General features: G+C 40.1%; 1 protein-coding gene across 6 annotated transcripts in view; it reads right to left on the bottom strand.

Annotated features, from left to right (window-relative positions):
- Positions 1 to 27472, bottom strand: part of tenm3 (teneurin transmembrane protein 3) — a 336797-nt gene that overhangs the window by 76381 nt on the left and 232944 nt on the right. For 5 of the 6 annotated variants that reach the window (XM_068727440.1, XM_068727439.1, XM_068727438.1 and 2 more), the window contains 7 exons: positions 26831 to 26932; positions 26400 to 26594; positions 21833 to 22033; positions 19730 to 19915; positions 11466 to 11612; positions 7817 to 7947; positions 7385 to 7473 (listed from right to left, as the gene is read on the bottom strand). In XM_068727440.1, coding sequence (XP_068583541.1) covers positions 7385 to 7473; positions 7817 to 7947; positions 11466 to 11612; positions 19730 to 19915; positions 21833 to 22033; positions 26400 to 26594; positions 26831 to 26932 — 1051 coding nt within the window. Of the gene's footprint in view, positions 1 to 7384; positions 7474 to 7816; positions 7948 to 11465; positions 11613 to 14306; positions 14316 to 17102; positions 17130 to 19729; positions 19916 to 21832; positions 22034 to 26399; positions 26595 to 26830; positions 26933 to 27472 lie in introns of all 6 variants that reach the window. The other variant, XM_068727443.1, reaches the window with a different exon arrangement.

Here is a 27472-nt window from a genome sequence, read left to right on the forward strand (position 1 = left end):
AGATATAATATGTGTTATCGATCAGCCAGACAGCATCGTAAAAGAAATTCTGCACACCTGATTGGGATTTTCTTCTTCTGAGTTTTGCATTAAAACAGGTGCTTCTTCTCCCTGCAGTGTCAGTGTAAAACCATCCACCAGCTTATCGAAATCCAGGGTCCTGACCAGATCGCTAATTAAGCTAATAGCCAATTAGAATGTCTGGATTTGGACTCGGAAAATTTGCGATTCATGCAGTTCAAGTCACAAAAAGAACATTGAGCTCTTAATAAGCTGTCAGTCATTCTGCATCATACTGAATATGTCCACAGAAACCCGTCTGTATGTGTACTCCTGCAAAGGTGTGCATGCAAATGTGTGCCTCTGCATATGTGCATATACTATGTGCCACTGTGTATGTTTGTGTCCCTCTACAAGTATAATGTGAGTATATGTTTGTCAATGTTAGCTCAAGGGAAATTAAAAGATCATCTATTTGTCTTTTAAAGTGTGAAACCCCCCACCCACACACACACTAATGTTTTGGTCTAAAGTCTAATAAAACATTTATATATTGTAAGGTTGCAGGCCCATTCCATTATGGAAATACAGGACATTTTTATTACAGGGTTGTGGCCTTCTGCTCTTATGAAACATTCAGGCTAGCATAAAAAATTTGACAAAAGACAAATGGCTGAACAGAATTGCCATCATGTTTCTTCCCTGACAGTGGCTCTGCTTGTCTCGCTCTGTATTTTGCAGACAGCCACCCGCTCTTTTCCTCTTATCATAATTAATGAACGTTATGTCTGAGGCAGACGTGTGCATAAATAGCTTTTGGCAAGTAAAAAAAAAAGCAAACCTGTATTGTGAACTCTGTCTCACTGACACTTTTTCTGTTATATTCATCCAGACAGAAAGCAGAGTCAACTGCTCATACTATGATAAATATAAGTAGGGTGAGCTATGACTTGCAGGCAGAAGAATTATGAGTCAAACAATCACCGCGACAGAAAGAAAAAAATATTCATGATCCCATCCATTATGATGAAAACCAACTGTGTGTTTAAAAAACTGCCTTTCAGTAAAGCACGTAACAGATGCCTGATATTATATTAAAAAATACAAATTAAGTATCTCTTCTTTTTGGAGCATCAGTCTTGGTGTTTATGATTACATTTCACTCACAATATCTTTATCATTCGGTCACTGAAGTTGTTTGGATGTTCAGGGCTCGACACTAACAGTTGTTTAGTTACAATGGGAAACCATTATGACAAATTGGCAACCAATTCTTGGCCTTTGGTTGCCACTTTTTAACATAAAAAGAGACAGCAAAAAGCTAAACCTGCACCAAATTAATATGTAATGTTTTTAGTATTATTGATATACAAATATTGTTGCGACAGTCAGAACCAGAAGCAGACAATGCTGGAGGCTCGTTGGTGCGTTTACTTGCGTGCACACAGGCATCTGTTTTAAGGACAATTTGTACAGACAATTTTCTATAGCAGGAATTGAGGGTGAATTAGAATCTTAACTTTTAAAGACACTACAAATAATTTTGTTTGGTGGACTGCAATGAAGCTTTTATTCTTGTATGCCATATGGTACGCCCCTGACTTAACGATGCCTCTTTTTTAGAAGAGAGCTCTGTTTGTCTTTCAGGTCTGCCACGCCCCTTGGTGATCACTGAAGCACCCACATCTGAGAGTCCTCATTTCATCAGTGGAGCTGCATATCAATCCAATGTTCTTCCTCCCCCGTTTGTTCACTCTTGGGCTGTGGAGCTGTGGGTTTGCTGTCGCTGCTTTTAGTTGGTTTGTTTTTGTTCATCTATCCTGTTAAATAAATGTAACTAATTGCAGCTGCCTTATCCTCTTGGTTTTTATTAAACGTTTGTGCCAAGGTTTTCCATCACCTTTTAAGTTACTTCCTGTGTACCCCTAGGCCAGTGGTCTGCAACTTTTACCATCCAAAGAGCCATTTTGCCCTATTTTTCACCAAATAAAATTTGTCTGGAGCTGCAAAAGCTATTTGATAACACAGCTTATAAAGTTTTCTATATAGTTATATTATATACAAAAACTATAGTTTGTTGTTTTTATGAAATTATAGAACAAGAATAATGACAATTCTTGACATTTTATTGTTATTTCACCTATTATAACAATATCAAACTCTTATGAAGAGGAGAAAAAAAACTTGCTCAGTTTGCTGCAGCAGTTGAGAAATCACTCTTTTTCGTTCGTCTCCAGAGTGATACTGTTCAGCAAATGCTGTGCGCTTGTTCTGGAAGTGTCTTTCTATATTACATTCTTTGTTGTTTGCTAATTTCTCGACACATTTCAAGCATACAGGTAAGCCAGCATCGTTGGCAGTGAAAGCAAATGAATATGTCCATGCATAATTAAACTCTCTATTTTCCTCCGTGACTTATTTTTTTGGATTTACACATTGATAGTGTAGCCAAGCCTTAATGTTGTGTCAATACTTTATGATAATAATGAAATAATAAACACGGGGCTCCGTAATCTGCATTAAGACGGCAGCAACTTTATTCACTTCTCCCACACTTCATCAGAACCCCTTTTTCTCCTTCCGTCTCATCCTCCACAATAAAAGCACCAAACACATACACAGGAACACTGCTTCCTAGGGAGATCTTAACGTGCTCAACATAATAGCTTACAATAGTTTACCGAGGGCGAAGGTCTGCAAATCATAATTTGCTTGACAGCGACGTAATAGGATGTGACGCACATTTTAGTTGACAAACTATTAAAACATTTTTTATTTTGGCGGCATGTCCAGCGGCATTACCAGCCCTACGGAGCGGACTTCCTGTTTACACCAGCACCCACCCGCATGCCCAGTGTACGTGAATAGTCACGTGATATTCATTTTCAGGCGTTTCAGTCTGGACGGAGATCATTTAGAAAACGATGCTGAAACGCTGTGTGGACGGAGATCGTTTTCGTTAGTGTGGATGTAGCCTCAGGGAGCCACAACAGAGGGGCTGAAGAGCCGCATGCGGCTCCGGAGCCGAGGGTTGCCGTCCCCTGCCCTAGGCACACTATAGGCCGTAACATAAGTGGGGGCTCGTCCGGGATATGGCTCTGTTTAGTTTGGAATGTTTTTTGAATAATCCTACTTTGAAACAGTTTGACAGTTGTAAAAAAGATGACTGATGTTTAATTGCTGCACATTATGATATTCCTGTATCTAGCTCTTTGATTAAGCAGGACTTAAAGTCTATTATTCGGAATGGCTTGGCAGAAAAAGGTGTGTTTCTCCTAGCAGATCCTGAGCAACAAACCCCAGCAGATGATCCTAAGGCAGCTGCTACAGGGATGGCATTTGCTGAGGATCTGATGAGTCCTCCCTATGCGGCTAGGCCACGTGAGGAAAAACAACCCCTCTCTTTGCCACGGTTTGATCCATTATCTCTTGATTATTCTCCTTTGTCTAGTGTAGGTGCCCATTTAAAGGTGCGCTTAGTTCGTCTTGAACTTGAAGCAAAAGAAAAAGCACGTAAAGAGGAGCTAGAATTCCAGTTAAACTGCCGTAAGCTTGAACCCGACACTGCTATTAATCCGCCAGCTTGAGTTAGAGTCTCAAAAGAATGCTACTGACACTTCAGCTGTGTTTTCTCCTCCAGTTTCAACTCCTTCGGCATTTGTTGTTAGCAAATACATCACTCTGGTCCCTTCAAATCCGTTAAACTGAAGTAGAAGTTTATTTCAGTGCATTTGAACGGATTGCTGCCGCCTTGCATTGGCCCAAGGATGTCTGGCCTCTTCTACTGCAAGTTGGTCGGTAAGGCACAAGAGGCGTGTGCCGCCCTTTCTATTGAGGACAGTCTTAGGTATGAAAAAGTAAAAAATGCCATACTTAGGACTTATGAGCTTGTACCTGAAGCATACAAACAACACTTTCGTAGCTTGAGGAAATCTTCCACCCAAACCTTTGTTGAGTTTGCAAGAGAAAAAGGGCTACTTTTTGATAGATGGTGCCTAGCAAGCAAAGCAACTGCCTTCAGTTCACTACGTCAATTAGTGTTGCTGGAAGAATTTAGGGACTGTGTTCCAGAGCGGACCATGATTTATCTGAATGGACAGAAAACAACTACCTTGCAGGAAGCTGCCGTCCTGGCAGAGGAGTTTGCATTGACACACAAGAGCATCTTTGTGGGTAAGCATGAAACATCTTCCCATGAGACAATCATAATAAATGCTGACTCACACTCCCAGCGATCAAAAGGGGCCCCTGCAAGTTCTACGTCAGACAAGCGGTGTTCCTACTGTCACAGAATTGGTCATGTCATTGCTGTGTCTGACTTTCAAGCGCAAACATCAGCCTCGACAAGTAATGCAAGCCAAGGGTATTGGTTTAATCAAAACGGTTAATCTTTCCAACTCCCCGGTAAACACTTCATCAACCTGATGAATGTTTCAAGCCATTCATTTTTGATGGATTTGTGTCAGTGACAGGAGTTGTGGAAGCCCAGAGGCCGGTGAGGATACTGAGACCTCCTGTGAAGCTAGTGCAATAGTACGGGGCATTGAGATGGTTTACGTACCTGCCCCACTTCATCATGTGCATGTCCTGTCAAAGCTAATCTCTGGGTTCTTTGATGTTGCTCCGTGCTACTCATTTCCTATTCAAGGGGTTGAGTTCATTATGGAAAATGATATAGCTGGGGATAAGGCACTGCCTACTCCTGAAGTTGTGGATATCCCTGTTACTCGTCCAGATAAAGATGAAGTGTTGAAAAGTCATCCTGACGTGTTTTCTGTCAGTGTCCTCACCAGATCCCAGGCTCGTAAACGGGAAGAGGAAACCAACCTGGCCGACTCCATACTTGCACATGTCTTGGCTAAAGACAAGCTGCCCCCTGTTGATCGTCGGGATTCTAACCCTCCTGAAGAGGACCTAACCACTCCCACAGTGATTTTGTCACCATTGCCTGTGACACGTGAGCCCCTGATTGAAGCTCAGAAAGTTGATGCTAGTCTCACTAAATGTTTCAAGGGAGTGACGGAGGTAAGTGAGAACATGAGACAGTCATTCTATACAGAAGATGGGATCTTGTTGTGAAGATGGGTTTCACGGCCTATGTTAAAAGACGAGGGAATGGATGAAGATTGGGGTACTGTGAACCAAGTAGTTCCCATGATGTACAGACAAAAGGTTTTGCAACTAGCACATTAACATCCCTGGTCTGGTCATTTAGGGGTTACAAAAACCTATGACCGTATCCTCCAGCATTTCTTCTGGCCAGGTCTAAAGGCTGATGTAGAAAAGTTCTGTAGAACATGTAGAGTTTGCCAAATTGGTGGTAAGCCTAATCAAGTGGTACCACCTGTTCCTCTCAAACCCATACCTGCTGTTGGTGAACCTTTTGAGCGTATGATCGTTGATTGTGTTGGACCATTACCTAAATCAAAGTCTGGTAATCAGTTCCTACTCACCCTGATGTGTTCTGCTACCCGTTTCCCTGAGGCTATCCCTCTCCGCAAGATCACTGCTCCGCTAGAGCGATGGCATCAGACCCTAAAAGTAATGATGCGTAAATACTGCCTTGAGACTGAGAAAGATTGGGATGATGGTCTGCCTTTCTTACACTTTGCTGCCCGTGAAGCAAAGCAGGAGTCTCTTGGTTTCAGCCCGGCTGAACTGGTGCTTGGCCATAGTGTACGTGGACCATTGAAAGTGCTGAAAGAACAATTCTTGTCAGCAGGTGCATCCCATCAAACCAATGGACTTGATTTTGTTACACAGTTCTGGAAGCGTCTACACCATGCTTGTTCTGTAGCTAAAAAGATTCTCTCTTCCTCCCAGAGCAATATGAAACGACACTATGACAAGAAAACAGTTCAACGTACGTTTCAGCCTGGTGATAGAGTGTTAGTGCCTATGCCTACACCTTGTCCTGCCCTTACCGCACGGTTTGCAGGCCCATATGTAGTGAGAACAAAAGTGAACGACACAGACTACATCATTCATACTCCAGACCGGAGACGTCAAACACGTCTGTGCCATGTAAATATGCTTAAGTTGATTCACTCCAGGGGAAGTGCTCAGAATGACCAGGATCCAAACGAGAAGCAGCCTGAGCCTCCGACCACATCTTCCTCCATCTCTCTGGTGTCCAGTTTGGCGGATCATGCCAATGATGGGTTGAGGCTACGTAATGACCTTCAACAATGGCTGCCTAACTCGTCAATCCTTGATAACCTCGAAACTCACCTCTCCTATCTCCCTGATTCCCAAAATCAGGATATGCAGAGGCTAATTTGATCTTACCCTACCCTCTTCGGAGATGTGCCCTCACGTACCACTGTGTTGGAGCACGAAATTGACGTTGGTAATGCTTCCCCAATCAAACAACATGCTTACCGGTGTCCGATACCAAAAAGGGAGCTGATGAAGAAAGAGGTGATGTACTTAACTGAAAATGGTTTAGCCCAGTCGGAGCTCATGGAGTTCTCCCTGCCTAGTGACCCCTAAATCTGATGGTTCTCCTCGTTTTTGCACAGATTTTCGTAAAATGAATGCAGTCACAGTGACAGACTCGTTTCCTTTGCCTCAGATGGAGGACTGTGTGGATAGTATAGGGGCAGCTACCTACATCACCAAGCTAAACTTGTTGAAAGGATACTGGCAGGTTCCTCTTACATCCAAAGCTTCCGACATCTCTGCTTTGTCACACCTGATCATTTTCTCCAGTACACTGTGATGCCTTTTGGGATGCGCAATGCCCCAGCCACTTTTCAAAGGCTCATGAATCTGGTGTTGGGTGACATTCCTAACTGTAATGTGTACCTGGATGACGTAGTAGTGTACTCCTCCTACTGGTCTGATCACATAACCACCTTAACAACTGTGTTTGCCTGTTTAGCTCAAGCATCTCTGACTGTGAATCTGGCGAAATGTGATTTCGAAAAGGCTGTCGTGACCTATCTGGGGAAGCAGGTTGGCCTTGGGCAAGTGCGTCCTGTGACTGCAAAGGTGGATGCTATTCTGTCCTTCCTACCCTGTACCCACCACCAGACGGGAACTCCGGCGGTTCCTAGGACTAGCTGGGTATTATCGGTGCTTCTGCAGAAATTTGTAATTGTAACTTTCTGTGTAGGCACACTATATAGGCCATAACACCATATAACTGAATGGTATCTTAATTACTCAAAATAATAAATAAGGTGGCTAATAATGGCTATCAAATTTTCAGTTTTGGTAACCACAAGCTGATACCTATTTTAAAAGTGAGTGTTGAGCGGTTTGGTTTGAAATGCAGGATTCAAATGTGGATTTGCTAACAACCTGTCTGACACTCATGTTGCCCTGCTGATGTTACTGTATGCCCAGAAGAAAACAACAACACAGAGAGAGACACCTTTACCTTTTATTGAACGGACTGTCTCCAGTGATGATGTGAGTGGATTCAGGACCAACTAAGAAATGGATGCGCTGGTAGAAAGACCTGGCAGCCTAAGGGAAAATTACATAACATTACATTACATTACAGTCATTTATCAGATGCTTTTATCCAAAGCGACTTACAATTCAGTATCTATCTATACACCGTAGGCACAGCTACGGGAGCAATTTTGGGGTTAAGTGTCTTGCTCAAGGACACATTGACATGAGACTAGTGGAACAGGAGCCGGGGATCGAACCGCCGACCCTCTGATTGAAAGGCTGCTCTCCACTTAGGCACGGTCACCCCAATAATAAAAGGACATACATAGATAGATAAATGCTGCTTCCTTTTGTTACAAGAAATGACAGTTAAGTTTTTATTTTGACTTAATTTCTGATTGGAGCTCCTTACTTGCTGAGGAGCCAATGAGGACGGAGACTGGCTGAGCACCTCCCCCGGGTCAGGTGACCCTTTGCAGTATAACTGGTTCTGACAGGAGGGCTGCAAACAGCAGTCTGGGTCCATACAGTCAGCCAGGCCATCTGAAATACACACAAAATTATAGTCAGAAACCTGAGAGGTGAGGATACAAACCTGAAAATCAAATGGATAATGGAAAAGTTACAGGTGGATGAAAATAGGATAAGAATGGATGAATGTAGGGACAAGCAGGCAACAGAGGGATTAAGAAGCAATGAAGGATGATGAAGGGATTAAGAATAATTAAGAATAATAAGGACAGAGGAATCAAGTGGTCATGATGAAGGCATGAAAAAGAGATAAAGATGGAATTTGATGGATGGAGAAGATGGCCACATATACCATTAACGATTGGGAAAGAAGAGAGGAAAAGTGAGATACTGTGTTGTCTAAAGAAGATAATTCAAACATGAATGAAATAAATAAAAAATAAAGGCAGAGATGGAGAAATGTAATGAAAAGAGGAAAAAAAGTGTGAAAAATGGACGGATGAACATAAGTGGATGAATCAACGTGTTGTGGCATCAAAGAGAAGAAAAAGATGGATTTTCCGATGAGGGGGGGAAAATAAGAAATTGACGAATGAGGGAAAAATGGAGCGATGCAGTAGAATTAGTATGTGAGCAGTATGTGTTTATTAGGCGCTGCCAAGAGAAATAAAGTCAAGGAGGAGTTAAGGATTGAAGGAAGAAGGGTGGAAGGCTGCAATGATGAGAAGCAGGGATGAAATGATGGAGAAAGAGAGATTAGGGAGGGAGGGATAAGTGAAGAACAGGGAGAAGGAGGAGATGTAGAGCAGAGAGACAGATGGAGAGATGGAAGGATAGAAGGAGGTATGTAAGGTAATAAAATATGGGCAGCTATTTGTCTCTGTTAGTTTATAAAAGCCAGTTGTACATCTGGTGAACAGGCACCAGGGACTGCCATTACACACACACCCACACATGCACACACACACACACACACACACACACACACACACACACACACACACAGACAGACAATGTAAGCCCCCCTTCTCTCTGAATCTGACTTGTATTCTTTTCTTTCCCATCTTCTTTCCTCTCTACCTTTCCAATTACCTCACTGCGCTCATCAACCTGTTTTGTGCTGGTAAGGCTAGGGTTGGCATCGTATCTTGGAAACCATTTTTAAATTTGTTGAAATTCTCTTTTAATCCCGACAGTAATCAACAAATCTAATGCTTAGACAAAAAAAATCTAAATTTGGATGATATACTGAGATTGTCGTGCAACAAGATATTGGTTGGCCACGATAACGATGCTCAGGTATCCACTACTAACTAGGCAACGTCTGTTATGAATTATGGGCTATATTCAGTCTCTTTCTCTTGCTTTCTCTGTGCTTAATTGATGATGCGTAATTCACATTAAATGATGTGTAATTTATGGTGCTGTTAGATTGCTGCTGGACCGCCTCGTTAATACAGGTGCGTGCGGGAGAGTAAACACTTTTTGACTGCAATGAAAATATGGATTGAAGCACAATAGTTTTTTAGACATATTTTTCATGAATTTCAGAAATTATTACACATATCTTTTTTTCAATAAATTTGACTTTTGGAATAAATACTGAGATAATTACAGAGATGGGGTCCCAGTGCTGTGTGTGTGTGTGTGTGTGTGTGTGTGTGTGTGTGTGTGTGTCTGTGTGGGAGAGAGAGGGGAATAGAAAGTGGAAGCCGGTGGACTGTTGCACGCAATGTGTCTGTAAGTTTTTAATAATAATAATTTGAATGTCAATGTTTTGAATGAATCTTTGACTATTCGGTACAGCTCTAGTAATTACACTTGTAGCCCCAACTCCAGCAGGAAAGATGTTCGCTAGCATATTTGATGCAAATACAGCTATTTGTCGATTCTTTGGTTTTTAAACCAAACAAAAAAGGAGAGCCAGAGAACGTGAATGAAGTGATGTACAAGCTCTGCCATAAACAAATCGGGACTTAAGATGAAAACACCTAAAATCTCTGGTCTCATCTTAAAACTCAACATCCCGCAGAATACGTAAGTCTGCAACCGACTCATCCACAAAGAGTAGCCGGACCAAAACTTGGACCACGGTGAAATCACCCCTCAATCATCATGGCTTCAGCAAATCTATGTGCATCTCTGTCTTCTGCTTTTTTGTTGGACGATATTTGTTATCGTTGTTTCAGCTATGAGCTACTTACAAAAGTTTATGTTCTTTGTTTATGTTCATAATGATAATTTTGGGGGAGTGGCTTTAGAGGGAGGCATGAAGGGACCAGCTGTCAAGTGTTGCTGGTTTGGCGACTTTCCTCGTTAAATTTAGTGACTTTTGGATCTAGTGCTGCTGGCTACTAAGAGTTGGCAACACTGGGCTGTTTTTTTTTCGGTTGAATCATTTTAAAAACCTAGTTAACTCTTGCTGGTTTCTCCAATATTTCTGACCCCAGATTTAAAACCCATTTCTCACTAATTATATTGCATTTCTTTTGATTCCAATGTTCCATCCCCCAAGGATTACGACAGTAGAGTTTTATTCATGCTTCTAGTTTCAGAGCTTTCCCTTTCTCTACAGTTTCTTTTTAAGTTAAAACACGTACAAGTGCTTTTTGAAAACTACAGTTAATTTACTACACATTAAAGAGCCAATCCCAATTGGTGTTCAGCAGCCCTTCCAGTCCACTGCCACATCAAGGTTGATACTACATGTTCTGCATTCCTCTGGCAGCTGAGGCGCTGCAGTTTGTAGTGAACACCCACTTCAGGTACACTACACATCAATGTGCAGCTCTCAGCAGGTGGCAGATTAGCCACTTAATCATTTAGATTTATGCGTTTCATTCCTTTTAAATAATCAACAGTAGAGACAAAATTGATACTGGACCGCTTAAGCAAAAAAATTAAAATAAATCAGATAATGATGTATTGGCTTTTATGTGTCAACCGAACAAATAACATAAACAAACATTTTGGATAAGGATCCCTTGAATTTGGTAGCACAGGGTCTGTATTTTAGTCTTTGGAGTTGGGGGAGAGTATCATGTATTTTTAAGTCAAAAGGCTCAGGTCCAAGTAACATCACGAGTCGTTGGTGTTCAAGTCTTGCAGTCTCAAGTCGAGTTGACAGTCTTTTTTGATCTTGTCAAGTCGAGTTCTAAAGTCAACAAAATTGTGACTCAAGTCAAAGTCATCATGTGATTTGAGTCCAAACCTCTGATAGATCCCATACTTAAGCTAATGCCTGTATTGAGTTTTGTTGTCTTACTTTGAGTCAAGTGAGAATGTAGATTTGGTTGATTGGTTGCTGCAAGTGAATATTTATTTTTTGTCAGTTTGCTGAAGGGGGAACATAAAATTATGGCATAGCTTTTTATATATGATCATCCGCACACTGATGTCTCCGGGACTCTCTACATTATGTGGATGTAATAATTGTTGGGCTAACATTTTAAATGACTTTAACACAAAAGCTAGACAAGGGTTTTAAGACGAGACACGTTCCTGAACATCCTATCCATCCATCCGTCTGTCCATCCAACAAATAAACTGGGTTATCTATTAACATGGATATATCATGAACACAAATATACCTCCTTCGTTGTCCTTGCTGTCGGTACAGAGTGTTTCCATGGCCACGTGACAACCTGCCCCTCTCCATCCTGATTGGCAGATGCAGTGCCAGCCGCTGGCCTCCAGAGTGCACCGTCCATTGTTGTTGCAGAGACCTGGACAACCCTCTGGGCACAGGAGACAAACGCACGGTTAGAAAAGCTAGAGCAGTGGGAGAGACCGGGATGGGGTCATGACTGGCCATCAGGGTGTGAAATAGGCTTCAACCAATATACGTTTTTGAAGGTAGGGGATGATAGTTTTGTACTGAAGCTCTGATGGATGAGATTAATCAAAAATGTTCACATCGCAACATATTCAGTGATTCCCTCTCAGCTTGGAGAAATCTCTGAAACTGCACTGAGACCTTCACAGGAAAATATACACACTGTGTATTGTATTTCTCAGTTCACCCATCTGACAAAATAAAAACAAATGTATATCCTGTGGTCCAGAAGTAATCTTTACTCATCAGATGTATGGCAGCTGCACAGTACTGCTGTGCATAGAAGTGATTAATTCCTTAGAATTTAGAAAAAGTTTGGACAGGGGGACATGGGGGACTGCTTCAAGCACCTCAGCTCTGGCCACTCTGTTGAGAACTTGCAAGTGTGGGAGAAAATTATGGGTGCATTAGTGAAGCAATCCCAGAAACAAATCTATTTTGAAAAAGCAATGACTATGAAAACAGAGATAGAAGCTGGTTACTGTAGATAGATTGTTACCATGGAAACAGCTTTTACGGGGTGTCTTTTACTGTGACGGAACACAAATGTAATTTTACAAGTGGTGCAATTGCATACAAAGTCAATGGATAGCAACACATATTTGCCCGTGGTGGTACGAGCTGAAGTTACTGTGCAAGCTCAAAATGTGTCAAATTTACCAGAATCATTGGGACTTTATGAAGTACAGTGATGAGGAGAGAGTGGAGGGAAATAACAAAGAACTGAAGCTGAGTTCAGCCAGGTGGTCTGGTTTCTGTTTGTACTCTGAGTAGTATTAACCAATCACCTTTGAGTGGGCTTTGGTCAAATGCAGGTAAACAGTCCTTGTGTAGAGCAAAATAATGCATTGGCTGAAAATCAATTTGGGAAACAACCGGCTGTCTACTGATGAAGATTTAGCCCCCAGAGGCTTATCGTTGTCAGAACAATAGTCAATGGGTTCCGAGATTGTTTTTGGGATAACACCTCAGTATACAACATCATAACCATCCTGCCCCAATCTAAAGGTCTGAATGCTGTTTCAGAAGCTTTACTCACCTCACAAGACTTCTCAAGGAAATACTCAATACTTGTTTTCATTTTTTTAATTTAAACATATTTCATGTTAAGACAGAATGCTAGCTTCAGTCCAAAAATACCTTCAAGAGACATCAAAGACCCATATTGGTTAAAGCCTGGTGTGTATAAAGGCATTTGGCCCTGTGTGATGAGTCTTTCTCCAACAAATGGAGTGACAGACTGAAAGACAGATCGATAGACAAAAAAGACAGATAAATACATTAACCCACATGTGAGGGAAACAAACTGACAGACAGACAGACAGACAGACAGACATTCAGCCTTCGGTGAAATGCACTGAAGTTGTAGTTTCACATGAACCACTAAGATTGCCTACAGCCAAAATGGCTACTGTGCGCTGCATGGCTTCAATTGGATATTATTCAAAATAATATTATATCTGTAAACAAAGAAAGAAGGTGTTATTGTTGCACAATATGATGATGAAAAACAGTGCATACAAAAAAAAATCAAAAATCAAAGTTGAAAGCGAAACATTCTGAGGATGTTGAAAATGTTTAAAGAATATCTGTGAAGTCTAACCAAATCAGAGGGGAGTTTGACACCCAGCCAGTTGACAAAGACTATTTTCTTTTCTTTTTCAACTTGTCAGTGAAAAAAACAACAACATCACAGGTTAAAATCCATGTGAAAACACAACAGGAGACAGATACACAGCGCACAAAGTATAGGGAGGACAGTGTGGTTTGGACTGCATGCCTAAGAAGGCTATACTTTTTGTCCCTGTTTGACATTCCTCGATCACAGAAAAAAAAGACAGTGAGGCTGGCAATAAGATTAATTAAAGGTGAGAATCAGAACCAAGCAAAGCCCAGCTGGACAGACAGAACAAGGGATGGAGGTAAAGATGGAAGGTGAGGAGGGGAAAGGGAGAGAAAGATAGAGAGAGAGAGAGAGAGAGAGAGAGAGAGAGAGAGAGAGAGAGAGAGAGAGAGAGAGAGAGAGAGAGAGAGAGAGAGAGAGACAGGAAAGGGAGGATAAGATATATGGAGGACAGAGGAACAGCAGCTGGTTGAATTCACACATACATATATCAGGCTTGTGGATGCAAGACAAAACAGGAATCACACACCTTGGAATTGTGTCTGCTTGTGTGTGTGTGTGTGTTTGTGTGTGTGTGTGTGTGTGTGTGTGTGTGTGTGTGTGTGTGTGTGTGTGTGTTAGCACGTTTCCGTTTTGTGAGTATGTGCTTGCATGCATCTTCATCTGTATAGTCTGTGTTTTGTGTGTGAAAATCAGAGACAGCAATAATAATGTGACAGAAAATCAAACAAGATTGATAAAAAAAACTGCAGAAATAACAACAGAGGTATAACGATAAGACAATACAAAAACAAGTATGTTGTGCGTTTAGAAAGACTGAAAGACAGAGAAAAAGACAGGAAAAAAAGGAAAAGACAGGAAAAAATGAAATGAAATGGAAAAAAATCAGACTCAAAGGAAGTGAACAAAGCAGTGTGAAGTGGTGGTGTTCTGGGATAGTAAGGCCTTTATTAAGTCTTTGGCATGAATTACCTTTATATCCTGAGAATAGGAGAGGGCACGAGGGAGAGAGGGAGGAAAATTAGGGAAAAAAAGTAAATTGAACGAAAGCAGCACTGCCAAATATACTCTCTGTGATGGACAGATGGAAATGGCAGCCAAAGGAAGAGGAGGAGAGGAAGAAAGAGTTGGGATCACGGGAGTGCAGTAACATAGAGAGAGAGAGACACAGCAGTAGAACCTCAACAGAGTCAAAATGATCCCCTCACTCAAACCGGTCTTCATTCACATTTAGATCACACAAGAGGGAAGAAAGACAAAAGGCAGCAGATAAAACATTTAAATTAAAAAAAAGTACCAAAACTTTTGTTTTGATTCTCTAACAACAACTTCTCCTCTGATCGTGTTCTAGCACCTTTCAGTCCAAACAAAAAACAGAAATTGTTACATTGATATACTGTTAAATGTAGTGCATGTTAGCACTTTGAAGAAGTGGTGAGTAGAAGCAGGATGAAGCTGCAACCACTGCGGCTCATGTGTCCTAAGCTGCAGATCCTCTGATGACCACTAGATTCTGACTCCAAGAAAAATGTATAACCCTGAATGATGTAATGGAGCTTTAAAGACATGGTGATTAACTTGCATTAAAGAGCAAAAGGAGCTTTTGAGTTGCATTATGGGAAGCATGGGATCAATCGTTTTTGGAGCTTGACATAAATTAGAAGTCAGGATCGGGACAGCTACCATTGACCATAACCGGGAGTGTTAACGTTCTACAATCTAAAACACTTGGTCTATATTTTAAGGGCTATTTCTATTACTTTTTAGATTTTAAATCTGACTATTTCTGTTCAATCAATACCTACAAAGGATTAATTATTTTCTCACTAAACGTTAACTCCCGGCACTGTGGAGAGAACTGTGAAACAACATTAGGTCTACCTTATTGTTGGGAAATTGAAGGGTTGTGTAGTTCACTTGACCTTTATGCAGGAGACTTGACTTAACATTCTGTTACAGACCAAAAATGAATGTTAACTGCTTTGTTTTTTTTGCAATAATTATAATCTTTTCCTGACCTGAACCAAGTGTTTTAGTTGCCGATCCTTTAAAAACTAAGGTTTAATCCCCACAACTGTGAAAACCATCCTGTACGCAGTATGTAGAGTACTATAATACACAGTATCACAATATAAATAACTTGTCAGATGATGCAATATTGTATTGAGGGGGTGGAGGTCGTCTGGACTCACGATTGTCAGTGTTTATAAAATTCTGACTCAGTCACTATATCCAAATTAATACCATATATAAACAGGATGCAATACGATACAATAACTGATATGACTGCAACTGTAAGATTGAGTACATGATGTAAACCACCTGATAATCCAAAATATTTTTTTCTTTTTATTGCCTTCTATTCATTTTCCATTGCCTCTGAGCAAGTATTATAAAAACCCTTATCTAGAATAGTCCCATGTTGCACAAAAATAAGGTTTAAATCAGCTAAATTCCATTTAACACTGTCACAGTGCAATAACCATTTGCTTTGTAATTGTGCAAATACTTACTTACTTAAATAATTACACAAATGTCCTGTCTAACGTATGACTGACGTTTTTGGCACAAAAGCCAACTATGCGAGTCATATTACGGCTGCTTAAACCCATTCACACCCATGTAGGAGTACGTCTGGGTATAAAGACAGGGACGGGAGGAGAAGCAGTTTACAGGAAACCTAAGCCTAAAGCAGAGCCAGGATTTCACAGTCTACATCGGAAACATTCAATATTATATTGTCTGTGCTTGTACTGAATCTTCAAAAAGAAAAAAAATATGTGTTGACCATCCAGAGCCACTAAGAATGTCAAATATTACAATGTCAAACTTGGCTCAACATTTTTTTGTTTTCAAGGATTTTGTTTTTGTTATTAGTTCTGTTTCGTGCTTAATTTTCCTTTTTGTTTGTGAGCCAGCTTCAACATAACAGAAACTGAATCACTATATTGTTTATAGATGGTCACTGCAGCTGTACAGTACAGAAACTTAAAATATACAAAATTAATGTCAAACCAATTCATAATAAAATTATAAAAAGCCAGAAACCTCATGTTGGAGGTCAACATAACTCAATACTTAAGAGACTCCCTCCAATTGTGACTTTTTGACCTACATTTCTTTGTAACTTTTGATGAAAAAAAAACAAGAGATGCTCCGATCCACAACTGATATAGGATCGGTGCGTCCCTAAAAAGAACAATTTACTGCTAAAATAATAAAAGGCGGCTTGCAGTAAATTTAGTAGGCTGAAGTTTGGTCAAGTTGATGACAAACACACAATGTTAGTTATATTGTATTGTGTCAGGATGAACTACTTCAGATGTATCATTGTTGTCGAGGGAGTCCCAGTATTGGAAAACTAAAAAAGTCAAGCTACTTCTGAGGAACCAGTGGACAACATACAGAGAGAAATTCATTCAAAAAAGCTGTAAAGTAATTAATTCTATTCTATCGGAAAACATTGAAGTGTGCAACCCAATATGCAAAAGAAAATAAGGCCAGTGTGCATTTTGCTAAAGACAATAATAAAATCCTGAAATGTTCAGAGCAACAGTAAAAGTACATGTAATCAGAGCTGGCAAAATGATAGTGGGGGTGAAGGAAAAACACATAATATACTCAAAAAAATAAATAAAAAAAGTCTGAATAGATAAGTAAATAAAATAAGCACTGAAGCAGCCACAGCTCCACAGAACATGAAGAGAAAAGAAAAGTAGAAGGGATGATGAGAAAAAGCTGGTGATGAGGAGAAGAAGAGTACAGTACCTTTTACTCTAATGTCCGGATTGTGAGCTTTGAGAAGGAAGGACAAAAACAAAGGAAGAAAAGAGATAGATAGGAAGAGCATTTAGTCCAGAAAAATAGGCAGTAGAATAGTAAAAAATATCTTATATCCAGTATCACAATCAGTGAGGGCAGCTGATCTCAAGTGAATCAACGAAGAAAGCAGAGAGAGGTAGAATCTGAATTAGTTCCAAAGAGAGAAAGAGAAAGAGAGACAGAAACAACTAAATATAATATTCTGAGAACCTCATTAAAGCAAACGAATTTTCAGGGTCCAAAATCAGGCCGACTTTTGTTTCTGTTATTTTCTTGTTAAACACTGAACTGCTGTCTTTACGATAAATAGAAATCGTAGACATGATGTAAGCTGGGATATGTCCATGCTGAAATATAAATACAGCCAATTAATGAATATGGAAACAAAGCTACAGTGTGGTCACAGTTTGTAGCAAACTTAAACACCAGGTATAAATGTGATGGTTAGAGACGAGAGGACAGAAGAAGTATGAATCCTCTCCCCAGTCAAGCAATCCGTCTAAACAATCAAGCTGTTGGCCAAGCCTTCCAAATGGATTTCGCCTCATGTCACTGCTGTTTGCAACTCTTTCCCAGCAAAACTGTAGCTGTCTGTCTGTTTGACAACTAGAGAAGGGTTTGGTGGTGAGCTGAAGCTGCCATAGAGGTTCTACTGCTCATCTGTTTCACTTTTGAATTAGTACCACACAACAGGATGGAGTCTCCCAACTCATGGATAGTCATTGTCAATACTGTAGATACCAAGCAAATTAAGTGTGTGTGTATATATTTGATTTGATATTTAATCTTATTTGATTCAATTCAGGGGCCTGCGATCGATATGAGACGATCAGTTACATTTTACAAAAAGCAACAAAAAATATTTGTCGATTTAATTCTGGGCTCTGTAGGAGGGAGGTGCACTTGGACAGAAATGGTGACATAGATGTGTCATGAATATTTCAAAATAAAAGCATATCTTAAATATGATGATATGTATTGACTTTTTCACTTTGCATTGATGACATTGAATCGTGGATAATTGAATTTATATATCAATCCAGATCAATGTTATTGTTCTTATTCATTCTTTCATTATTCTGTAAAAATCTTCTATGTGCAAAATCTTTTTCATTATGATCATCTGAAAGGTGTCAACTCACAAAAAACAGTCTCCTTTTTTTGCGGCTCTGAAAAACTCACTGTACACTACCTGCTCATCAGCAAACAGCAGACAGACTAACTGTACGGGACATGTCCCAGAAACTAGGGCCACAGACGCTCACCATCGGCCCAACAATGGCTGACGGTGGGTTTGTAAAGTGCTATGAGGCGAGTCCAACTGCTTTGACAAATGAGGACACAGTGACCAAAATAAAACTTGGTTGCTGTCGGGTTTGTGTGCCCTCTGCAGGATAGTGTCTGTATTCAGCCAAAGTGGATCATGAGACGGCTATTTCACAATATCCAGTTAAAGTTTATAAAGTTTCAAATTTTATTTTATCCCCACTTTATAGTTTTGAACCAGGACCTTCATGATTGAGATAATAAATATAATATTCAAAATATTGCCAAAGTAGGGACTTTTTCCTAAAATACTGCTTGTTCTGCAGTGCGCCATCGGAGCATCAATTCTCTTTCAGTGCGTTTGGGCCTTAAGAGTCAGATATTCTTCTCAGGAGAAAGTGAAGACTAAACAGAGCTAAAAAGAAAGTGAATATGGGACTAACATTTAACAGTTGGACAGAAACACTCCAAATGAATGTCAATGTTAGTCTTCATTAGAATCACAATTTATTAATCTCAATTCTAGTGCAGCAACCTGGATGCAGGCACTCATTCTTAGATAATATTGATTACTATTAACAAGGGTTGGACTATCCTTACAGCACTAGCAGTGTTTTCAATTGTTTTAACTTGTGGGCTAACCACAGGTGATAAAAAGGAGTTCATGATGATGTCATCTCCCAGTGAGATGGCAAACCATGACCGACTGTTCTGGACAATTTTTTTTTTTTACAACCCTGGATATCATTTTCACAAGTGACACTATCGCAGCTCCGGTATTATTGGATGCCAACGACAAGCAACAAAAACATGGACATCCGTATAATTAGCAGCAACAGTTCCCGCTAATCTCACCGTGGCAGTAGCCATGAAGAAAAGAGGCTGTAATATATCTGTCATGGTGTCTTATTGCGGAAGAAGAGTTCACCTACCCGCCAACTCTTCTAAGGCTGTGTAGTGAGGTGCTACTTTTTTATTGTGTACTACTGGGAACTTAAGTAAGTCATGAAATCATGCCAGATTCAAGTAGAAATTTACTGTCTTTTCATTGCGATCTGACTACCACATCTACTCTCACTGTCTTTGCACAGAGCACATATATGCTTTTCTAGATATCCTCATTTCACTACATGTTGAGAAACCACTGACCAAAAAAAACGCTTGCATGGGGAAGTATGAATCCCATGTTTGTGCATCCTGTGTAACATCTTAATCACAGCTTCACTTTCCCTTCTTGCACTTTTTCCTGTAGTGTGTGTGTGTGTGTTTGGTCATATGTGTGTGTGTGAGGAGTGTGATCCACTCACCAATATTGCAGTGCTCTCCTGTCCATCCCTGGTCACACTCACACTTTCCCTCCTTACACACTCCGTTCTTGCTGCACAGAGGGTGGCAGGCCTTTTGGTCACACACCGTTCCTGTCCAGCCCTCCTCACATCGACACACACCGCCGTAACAGACGCCATGGCTGCCGCAGTCCACCTCACACACCTCTGTTGGACAAACAAAAAGAGATATTAATACATGGAATCACAATGCTAACTGATTTTATACTTTATACTGATTTACTGGCTCATGGCACAACAATACTGTACTTCAGCAAATGTGGTTTAAGGCACTTAAAAATGATCATAAACAATACAGTAAATATGCATAATGTGAAATATGAGTCATGGTATCTGCCTGGATTGTAACGATCTGTGTTGTGAGTGTTTGCATAGGTCAAGAACATGCCAGAACAAACGGTATATTTGTGTTTGTGTAATTTAATTCTACTTGTGCGTGTGTTTCACAAAGCGACAGCACTTAATTGGAGGTGTGTTTAATGGATTTGACAAGACAATACTCGGCATAACAGCCAACGGCAACACAAATAGAAGTGAGAATGCGTACTCACACACACACACTCTTTTCCTTTCATCTTTGTTTTTATGTCAAGCCATCTGTTACCGATCTGCATTCCTCCAACAGCTTTTATTATCTCACCTCTTTATCTGCATCAGTGCTGTCACTTGCTGCTGTTTTTTCCCTGACCTAAACCTAACCAAACCCTCTCTATAACAGCAGCATGTAGTTACATGTAGGCAAGAACAACTCTTAGGTTAAGTTTAGGGAAATATGGTGGTTTTGGATAAATACTTACTAAAAAGTAAATATGTCCTGTTTCATGCTGTAAGATAGCATTGACTTTTTAAATAATCAACCAAGACCACAATCTTTTCAAAACCTTAATCAAGTGCTTTGACGTTCCTGAATGTGATCAGAATCATTATTATTGCTTTAGCTGCCAGCAGCAGATATTGTAGGGAAAATAACACATTTTGAAAGTCAATATTTTGCAAGTAACAATCAATATTATTGTTTCCTATTTAAAGAAATGTAATTCAGGTGTCTTTATGTTTCCAACAAAGCACTTTTACCACCATTACCAGTTGTATATGATGGTTATTTATAAGGTTGTGCATTGGTACCATAGCAGAACTATTTACGGTGTTGAGAGTTTCTCCAAGAGAAAGTTCCCTTTTTGTTTCTGAACTCTTTCAGCGATTGTGTCAACATGTGTCATGTTTTATCTTACTTATTTATCCACAAAGACCATAAAAAACGTATCTGTGCTACTTTTTCACATCGCCCAGATTGTTGTACTCTGACTCCTTCCACTGTCAAGAGACGGCTCTTTTATTTGCAGCTACTGCAAACCACAGCTGCAGGGTGTGCAACACACTGCAAGTCATCTTGAGACCATCGCTCCTCTCTTCTAGTTTCTCTTTATTGGCCGCCAAAGAATTGATTTGGAGAGGCTGCTGATTTCACTGGTCTTAATGCGGTTTAGCCCCCAGCTATGCCAATGACCTTGCTCCTCCTCCTCACAAGTCAAAGTGTGGTATCCTCAAGCAAGGTTCTCCTGGCTCTTTCAAACTCCTGACTAACTTCTAGAGGTGAACATATTTTTGCCATCAGGGCAGCCACGCTGCAGAAACGTACACTGCCTGTAAAACTAATCTTTTAAATCACTCCTCAGAATTATGTTTACAGGTACTGGTTTTACATAATGGAGCGTCTTATTCACCTTATGCCTTGCTGCTTGTTTTACAGATTATGTATCCCATCTTTTATGCCTGTTCCTAGGGGCTCACATCTCTAACACTGTTATCTTAATTATGTTCTGCTCTATAATTGCTTTTCTGTTTTAGTTTTATGCAGATCTAGCTCTTCTTTATCCACTCTTAATGATTCCGTAAAGCACTTTATTAACTCTGTAAAGCTTGGTGCCATGCTGCTTTTACAAATGCCGTAAAAATTAAGTCTAGTCTTTTTATAGATTGTGTAAATCATGAGGCGGGAAAGACAGAAAGAAACATCTACAACGACAGATTGTCACACCACAGGATGTTAAACGTGACACACACCTAAAGAGCAGTCAGGCCCGGTCCAGTTCTGGTCGCAGGTACAAGTGCTGGTCTCTGCGTTGTGGGTGCCGTGACCCGAACACTGGTCCGGACACATGGCCTTTGCGATCTCACAGCTGGCTCCACCCCAGCCGGGCTGACAATGACACTCCCCATGAATACACACCCCATGGGCTGAACAACTGGGGTCTATGCAGTCCACTGGAGACAGAGAGATGAAGAGGGGGAGTTAACCGTATAGCAAATAGTGAATGTCGTACATATAGTAGACACACACACACACACACACACACACACACACACACACACACACACACACACACACACACACACACACACATTTACATTTTGTACATTTTTGTACACTTGAGGGAATCAAACTTAACAAGGGCTGTTGTCAAGACCAATTAAAGGGATAGTTCTGACATTTTAAAGTGCGTGTATCCATAGTCAGTATTACCTGCAGTAGATGACAGACAGCACACCTCGCGTTTGGAGAAGCCGACAGGTGTTACAGTACCAGAGGAAAGCAATGTACTGCTGCGTACTGGGTCAGTAGCAAAACCTATTTTAGACATCTATACAAATCAGTGTAAGTGTGCACTATATTTTGAATATTTTCGACATTTTAACTTGCCGACAGACAGCTGTTTCTGACGGGGAACTGAAGCCGTTGTATCCATCTATTGTCTGGCCAAAGCCACCAGACTCCATTGAAAAAAGAACGGTTATTTTATCTTGCAGAACACATTGGGTTGCTGGTCTCCCTGTTATTTGGGGGGGGGGGGGGGGGGGGGTCCAATAGGGTCTGGTGGTTTTGGCAAGAGCAGAGATAATGGATTCAGATCCTCGTCAAAAACAAAGACTGCAAAGCTATCTCACGGCAAGAGAGACCAGAGAAAACATTTGAAATATAGCGGACACGTTAATTAAGTGTTAATTATGTGATGCTGCTGCCCTCGTCCACAGCGGTAACTCCTGTGTGTTTCTCCAAACTGGGTGCGTACCGACCACCGTCTAGTAGGTAACACTGTGACTATGGATAAGTACCTCATCAACCCTACTTCAAAACATCCAAACTTGAAGACCAACATGATTTAGTATGACTCCACCGGAATTATATTCCATGCAGTACGGTGAAACTTTTTCTAACCATAGAGCATAATGATGTCATTAATCTGTTGAAAATGAATGTGGGAAAAATTAAATGGAAAGGTTTACATCCTTGCGGCAGCTAGTCAAACATTTTATGGGGGTTACACTGTGTCAGTTTAGACCACAGTATTTCTAAAACCATCAAACGGAAAATAAATAAATATATCAAATGAAATCTTCCTACAGCCCTGTGTGTGTCTATGCTCGGGTGATTTTGATAGAACTGGTCGATGATCTGATAAAAAAATACTTCAGATGAATTTGCAACAATATGATACACTGAAATTCACAGCTAACATGATTAGATTCACCTGCTATTTCATATTTAGTCAGCTAATGTGTTATTTTACTTGTTAACAAACAAAAAACAATTCAGGATTCTCTTTATTTTATTTCAAAGAACTAAATCAGGGACGACTCAAATATTCTGTAAACATGGTGAACCAGGAAAAAAAACATGATGAAGTACTTTTCTGCAATTTGACACATATATTCAAAGCTTTGGGGGACTATTTTAAAACTTCACTAAATAAGTTGGAGTAGTTCAGTTATCTCCCACTGTAAATTAGGCTCACATTTGTATATTTAGTCAGTTTCTTTTGCTGTTGTGGTTATTGAAAATGTCACTCACTACTAAACTGATGCCACTTCTCTTGAAAAAGAGCTGAATCTTGTCTGCTTCACCCAAAACAACTAAGGGGCATAACATATTCTACACATTAAAAACACTCTATTCACAATACAAATGAATTTAGAGAGCACAAACACACAGTAGTCAACTTAAACTGCTGCTCATCATCGTCCCTTGATAGGTCTGAAATGCTGATATGAAAGGTTAAATCTACACGTTACATTTCCATGAATAACCTGCTGACTCTGGACAGCTGTGGCTTTCTGTCGTTTGTAATACACAATAACAAGATTTGCCTCTGCATCTTGACCTAGAATCAAATGAAATTCATTCATAATTGCTAACCCCTGTGATAGCGGCATAAAAAAAAGAAAGAAAATCATCTCAGTGCCATCAGACTAACTAAATAGAATGCTATGCTATCACAAACCACAACTATATAGCGAGCTAGAAGACTAATCAGCAGCATTGAGAGACGTTAACTTTAGCTGATAGGCTACTAGCCAACCATCTTGCAACGCAAACTATGCTTATTTCTCAAATGTACTGTATAATGAGGTTAGAATTAATCGAATTTCATTTTCACAAAAGGATTGATGCACTACTAACCAGTTCAGCAACACACCGTTAAGCTGTAGGTTATACCTCCTACAGTATTAATGCGTACCTACCGCTGCAAACCAATTACATGATTGTCTGAAAAGTAGCCCATTCATTTAGAAAATGTGCTGAAGCTCTCGTGAGAATCCCTGCCAGATGACCTATCCTAACTCATTGACTGTATATAGCCTCAACCACATCATGATAGTAAGGATTTTCTTTATCAATTATAGCAATACATTGCATTGCACGAAGAAATATAACTATATATATAAATATAACAATATATTAAAAAAGCAATATATATATACACACACACACATAAATATGTAGTAGTATGTAATGTCTTTTGTTTGCAATAAAAAAAGAGTATTTTTCAAATGATTTGAGAAGTCTTAATAGCTTAGAAACTGTAGCTCAACACAGAACACACAGACATTAAGTGTTGCTCATAAGCACAAGCCTTAGCACCAGTACCATAGGGAGTGGGGAGTTGTGACATTTTCAGGTATTCTGTGACATTATTAGAATAATATGCCTGACTCATAATGTGTGATCATAACTACATATTATATGTTTTATAATAATAAAATAAAATATAAAATAAAATGTTCTGACTTTGTTCATCAGCTGGTCGCTAACTGCCTGCTGTTTGGTGCAGTGCAGGTTGCATACAGTGTTTATATCTATTTATTTGTTTCAGGGAACCTGCATATGCTCATTGTTCTGATGCTGACAGTCAGGAAAGGACTGGAACCTGGACCCCGTCCTCCTTCATAGGCTACTCATCAGCCACCGGCTCCTCCGCTCTCTTTCACACGCAGGTTAACTCTTTCAGTGCCGCTCTTTACAACAATTTGACTGTGACACTTTATCGTGAAAATCCTACATGGCATCTTTGACATAATTTGCTGATTCAGCAGTCGTAAATGGGATTAACACACACACACACACACACACACACACACACACACATACACGGGCTCTGTTGTTCAGGGAAAATTATTTCTCACTCTCTCCTTCACAAAGGATTAGTGTGATAGAGGATTGAACTAATCTGAAACTAATCTGGATACCGTCCCCTGTGATTTGTATTTTCATTTTTTAATGAGTGTGTATGTATATGCAGCATGTGCACACCTTTGTGTCTACATTTGTACACACCTGATGTGAAAGTGTGTCCCTGTGTAGAGATGCTGTCAACCACTCTACACTGTCTGTGTAGGTATGTGTGTGTGTCCAACCAGCAAATAGCACATTAGTATTGATCAATTCAGATTAAATTAGCGTAGTGTACAGGAGCCTAATTTAGCCAACTACCTGTCAGCAATTTGACAGTTACCATGTATGTGTATTTGTGTGTGCCAGAAAGAGATTAGAGTAGATTAATTTAACCATGTGGTAGTGCTGTCTTAATGAACAAGCTGTCAGCCGCTGCACTTTAGGCGTGATTTTAGCTCATATTTACATGCAAGTAGTGGGATTACAAGATTGTAAACTTTATAAAATGACTTCAAACCTACAGAACATAACATGTACCTGTGACAAGTGGATGTTATACATGGAAAGATCATTAAATGAGGTGAATTACAAAACCTTCAGTTTTTTGCCTTCAGGGATTATTCACCCATATATGGATAATATGTTCTTATTTCACAGAGCAGCAACATTTTACAAATAAACATGGAGAACTAACAAATATATTATATAGTATATGGCATAGTAGGTGTAACAAAATGCACTGACGCCAAACAAGGAATAATCAAGTGTCTTCTTTCCATCTTCCAAAATACTATTAACATATCGAAAGCAGTTTAATTATCTACCTAATAATACATGGCATTCATTTAGTGTCCTGCAAGGTTCTCAATAATGTTGGTTAAAACAATGTAAACTTTGCAAGTGAAACCGATCATGAATTATTATTCTATTATAACAAATTGCATGGCTGTTTGTATTTCAAAAGTAAATGTCATGGGTAGCAATAACTGTGCGCTAAATCAATTATTTATGTTGACATTTAAATATATAGTAATGTCGTGACCAAATTCCAGCACGTTGATGGAAAATGAAGCAGAGCAGTGTTAAAATGTCCCACAGCAAGGGGGATAGCTACTGCCAATAACATAATATGTAACTAATGCACTTTTTGTGTTTGTCCTTGGTGGAAATTAGTCTTACCTTCCTCACAATTGTCGCCCTTATAACCAGTATTGCAGATGCAGGCACCCATTATGCAGATGCCGTGTCCTCCACAGTGGATGTCGATGCACTGGTTGGCTGGCACGTCACACTCAGTGCCTTTCCACCCGCTGTAGCACTGGCAGCGGCCACGGGAGTACTGGCCATTGCCACTGCACAGCACTGGGCAGGCAGCTGGACCAAACACATGCAGTACAATGGATCAGTTAGACATGCTGGCTTTATAGACTCGTTATATCAGACACTTGAACCTACAAAGTTCCCCTTAAGCTCACAAATTTTCAATTAGTGCAGTCTTAAAATTTCACAAATGACTATGTCCACAGTCATGAAAGACAATTGATTCCATATCCCAACAATTATTGCCTCTCAGAGTGGCAGAGCATTTGTATTTGTGTGTGTCTGATTACCTCGAGAGCAGTCAGGCCCCAGAAATCCTGGGAAACAGTGGCATATTCCTGAGAGACAATCTCCGTTTCCATGACAATTCTGAGGACACTCCATAATCGACTCTGATTAACAGTGAGAATGAGTCAGAGAGAGATGGTTTAAAGGTGTAAGTTAATTGGGTAGGCTGGATATGCAACTGTACATCTTAAAAAAATAACACACACATACGTGTACACAGCATGGCCCTCTGTGGTTGCCATAGTTACAGCCAGTCAGTCCAATCAACACATTCTAACATCCAATTACCCTGCTGCCTTTCTTTGGCTCTCTCTCTTTTTCTGTCACGCACGCACACACACACACACACACACACACACACACACACACACACACACACACACACACACACACACACACACACACACCATTGCTGGCTCACTGCCACGCCTAACTGGCCATTTCCTGCACACTCTTGCATGCAGAAAAAAAAAAAACATTGACAGAAATTCCAATTGTCCCATTTTAACAATAACTACCAAGTAAAATTTAAAAAAAAAATGTATTTGACCAACTACATGATCATCTGAATACTAATAATATACAAGATGAAATCTTGATCCTCCATAGAACTGATTTATTAAAAGGTAAGAAATTACCTGAAA

Source organism: Cebidichthys violaceus, unplaced genomic scaffold (assembly GCF_023349555.1).
Source record: "Cebidichthys violaceus isolate CVI_PGR_0920_01 unplaced genomic scaffold, fCebVio1.0.p SCAF_4, whole genome shotgun sequence".
NCBI lineage: Eukaryota > Metazoa > Chordata > Actinopteri > Perciformes > Stichaeidae > Cebidichthys > Cebidichthys violaceus.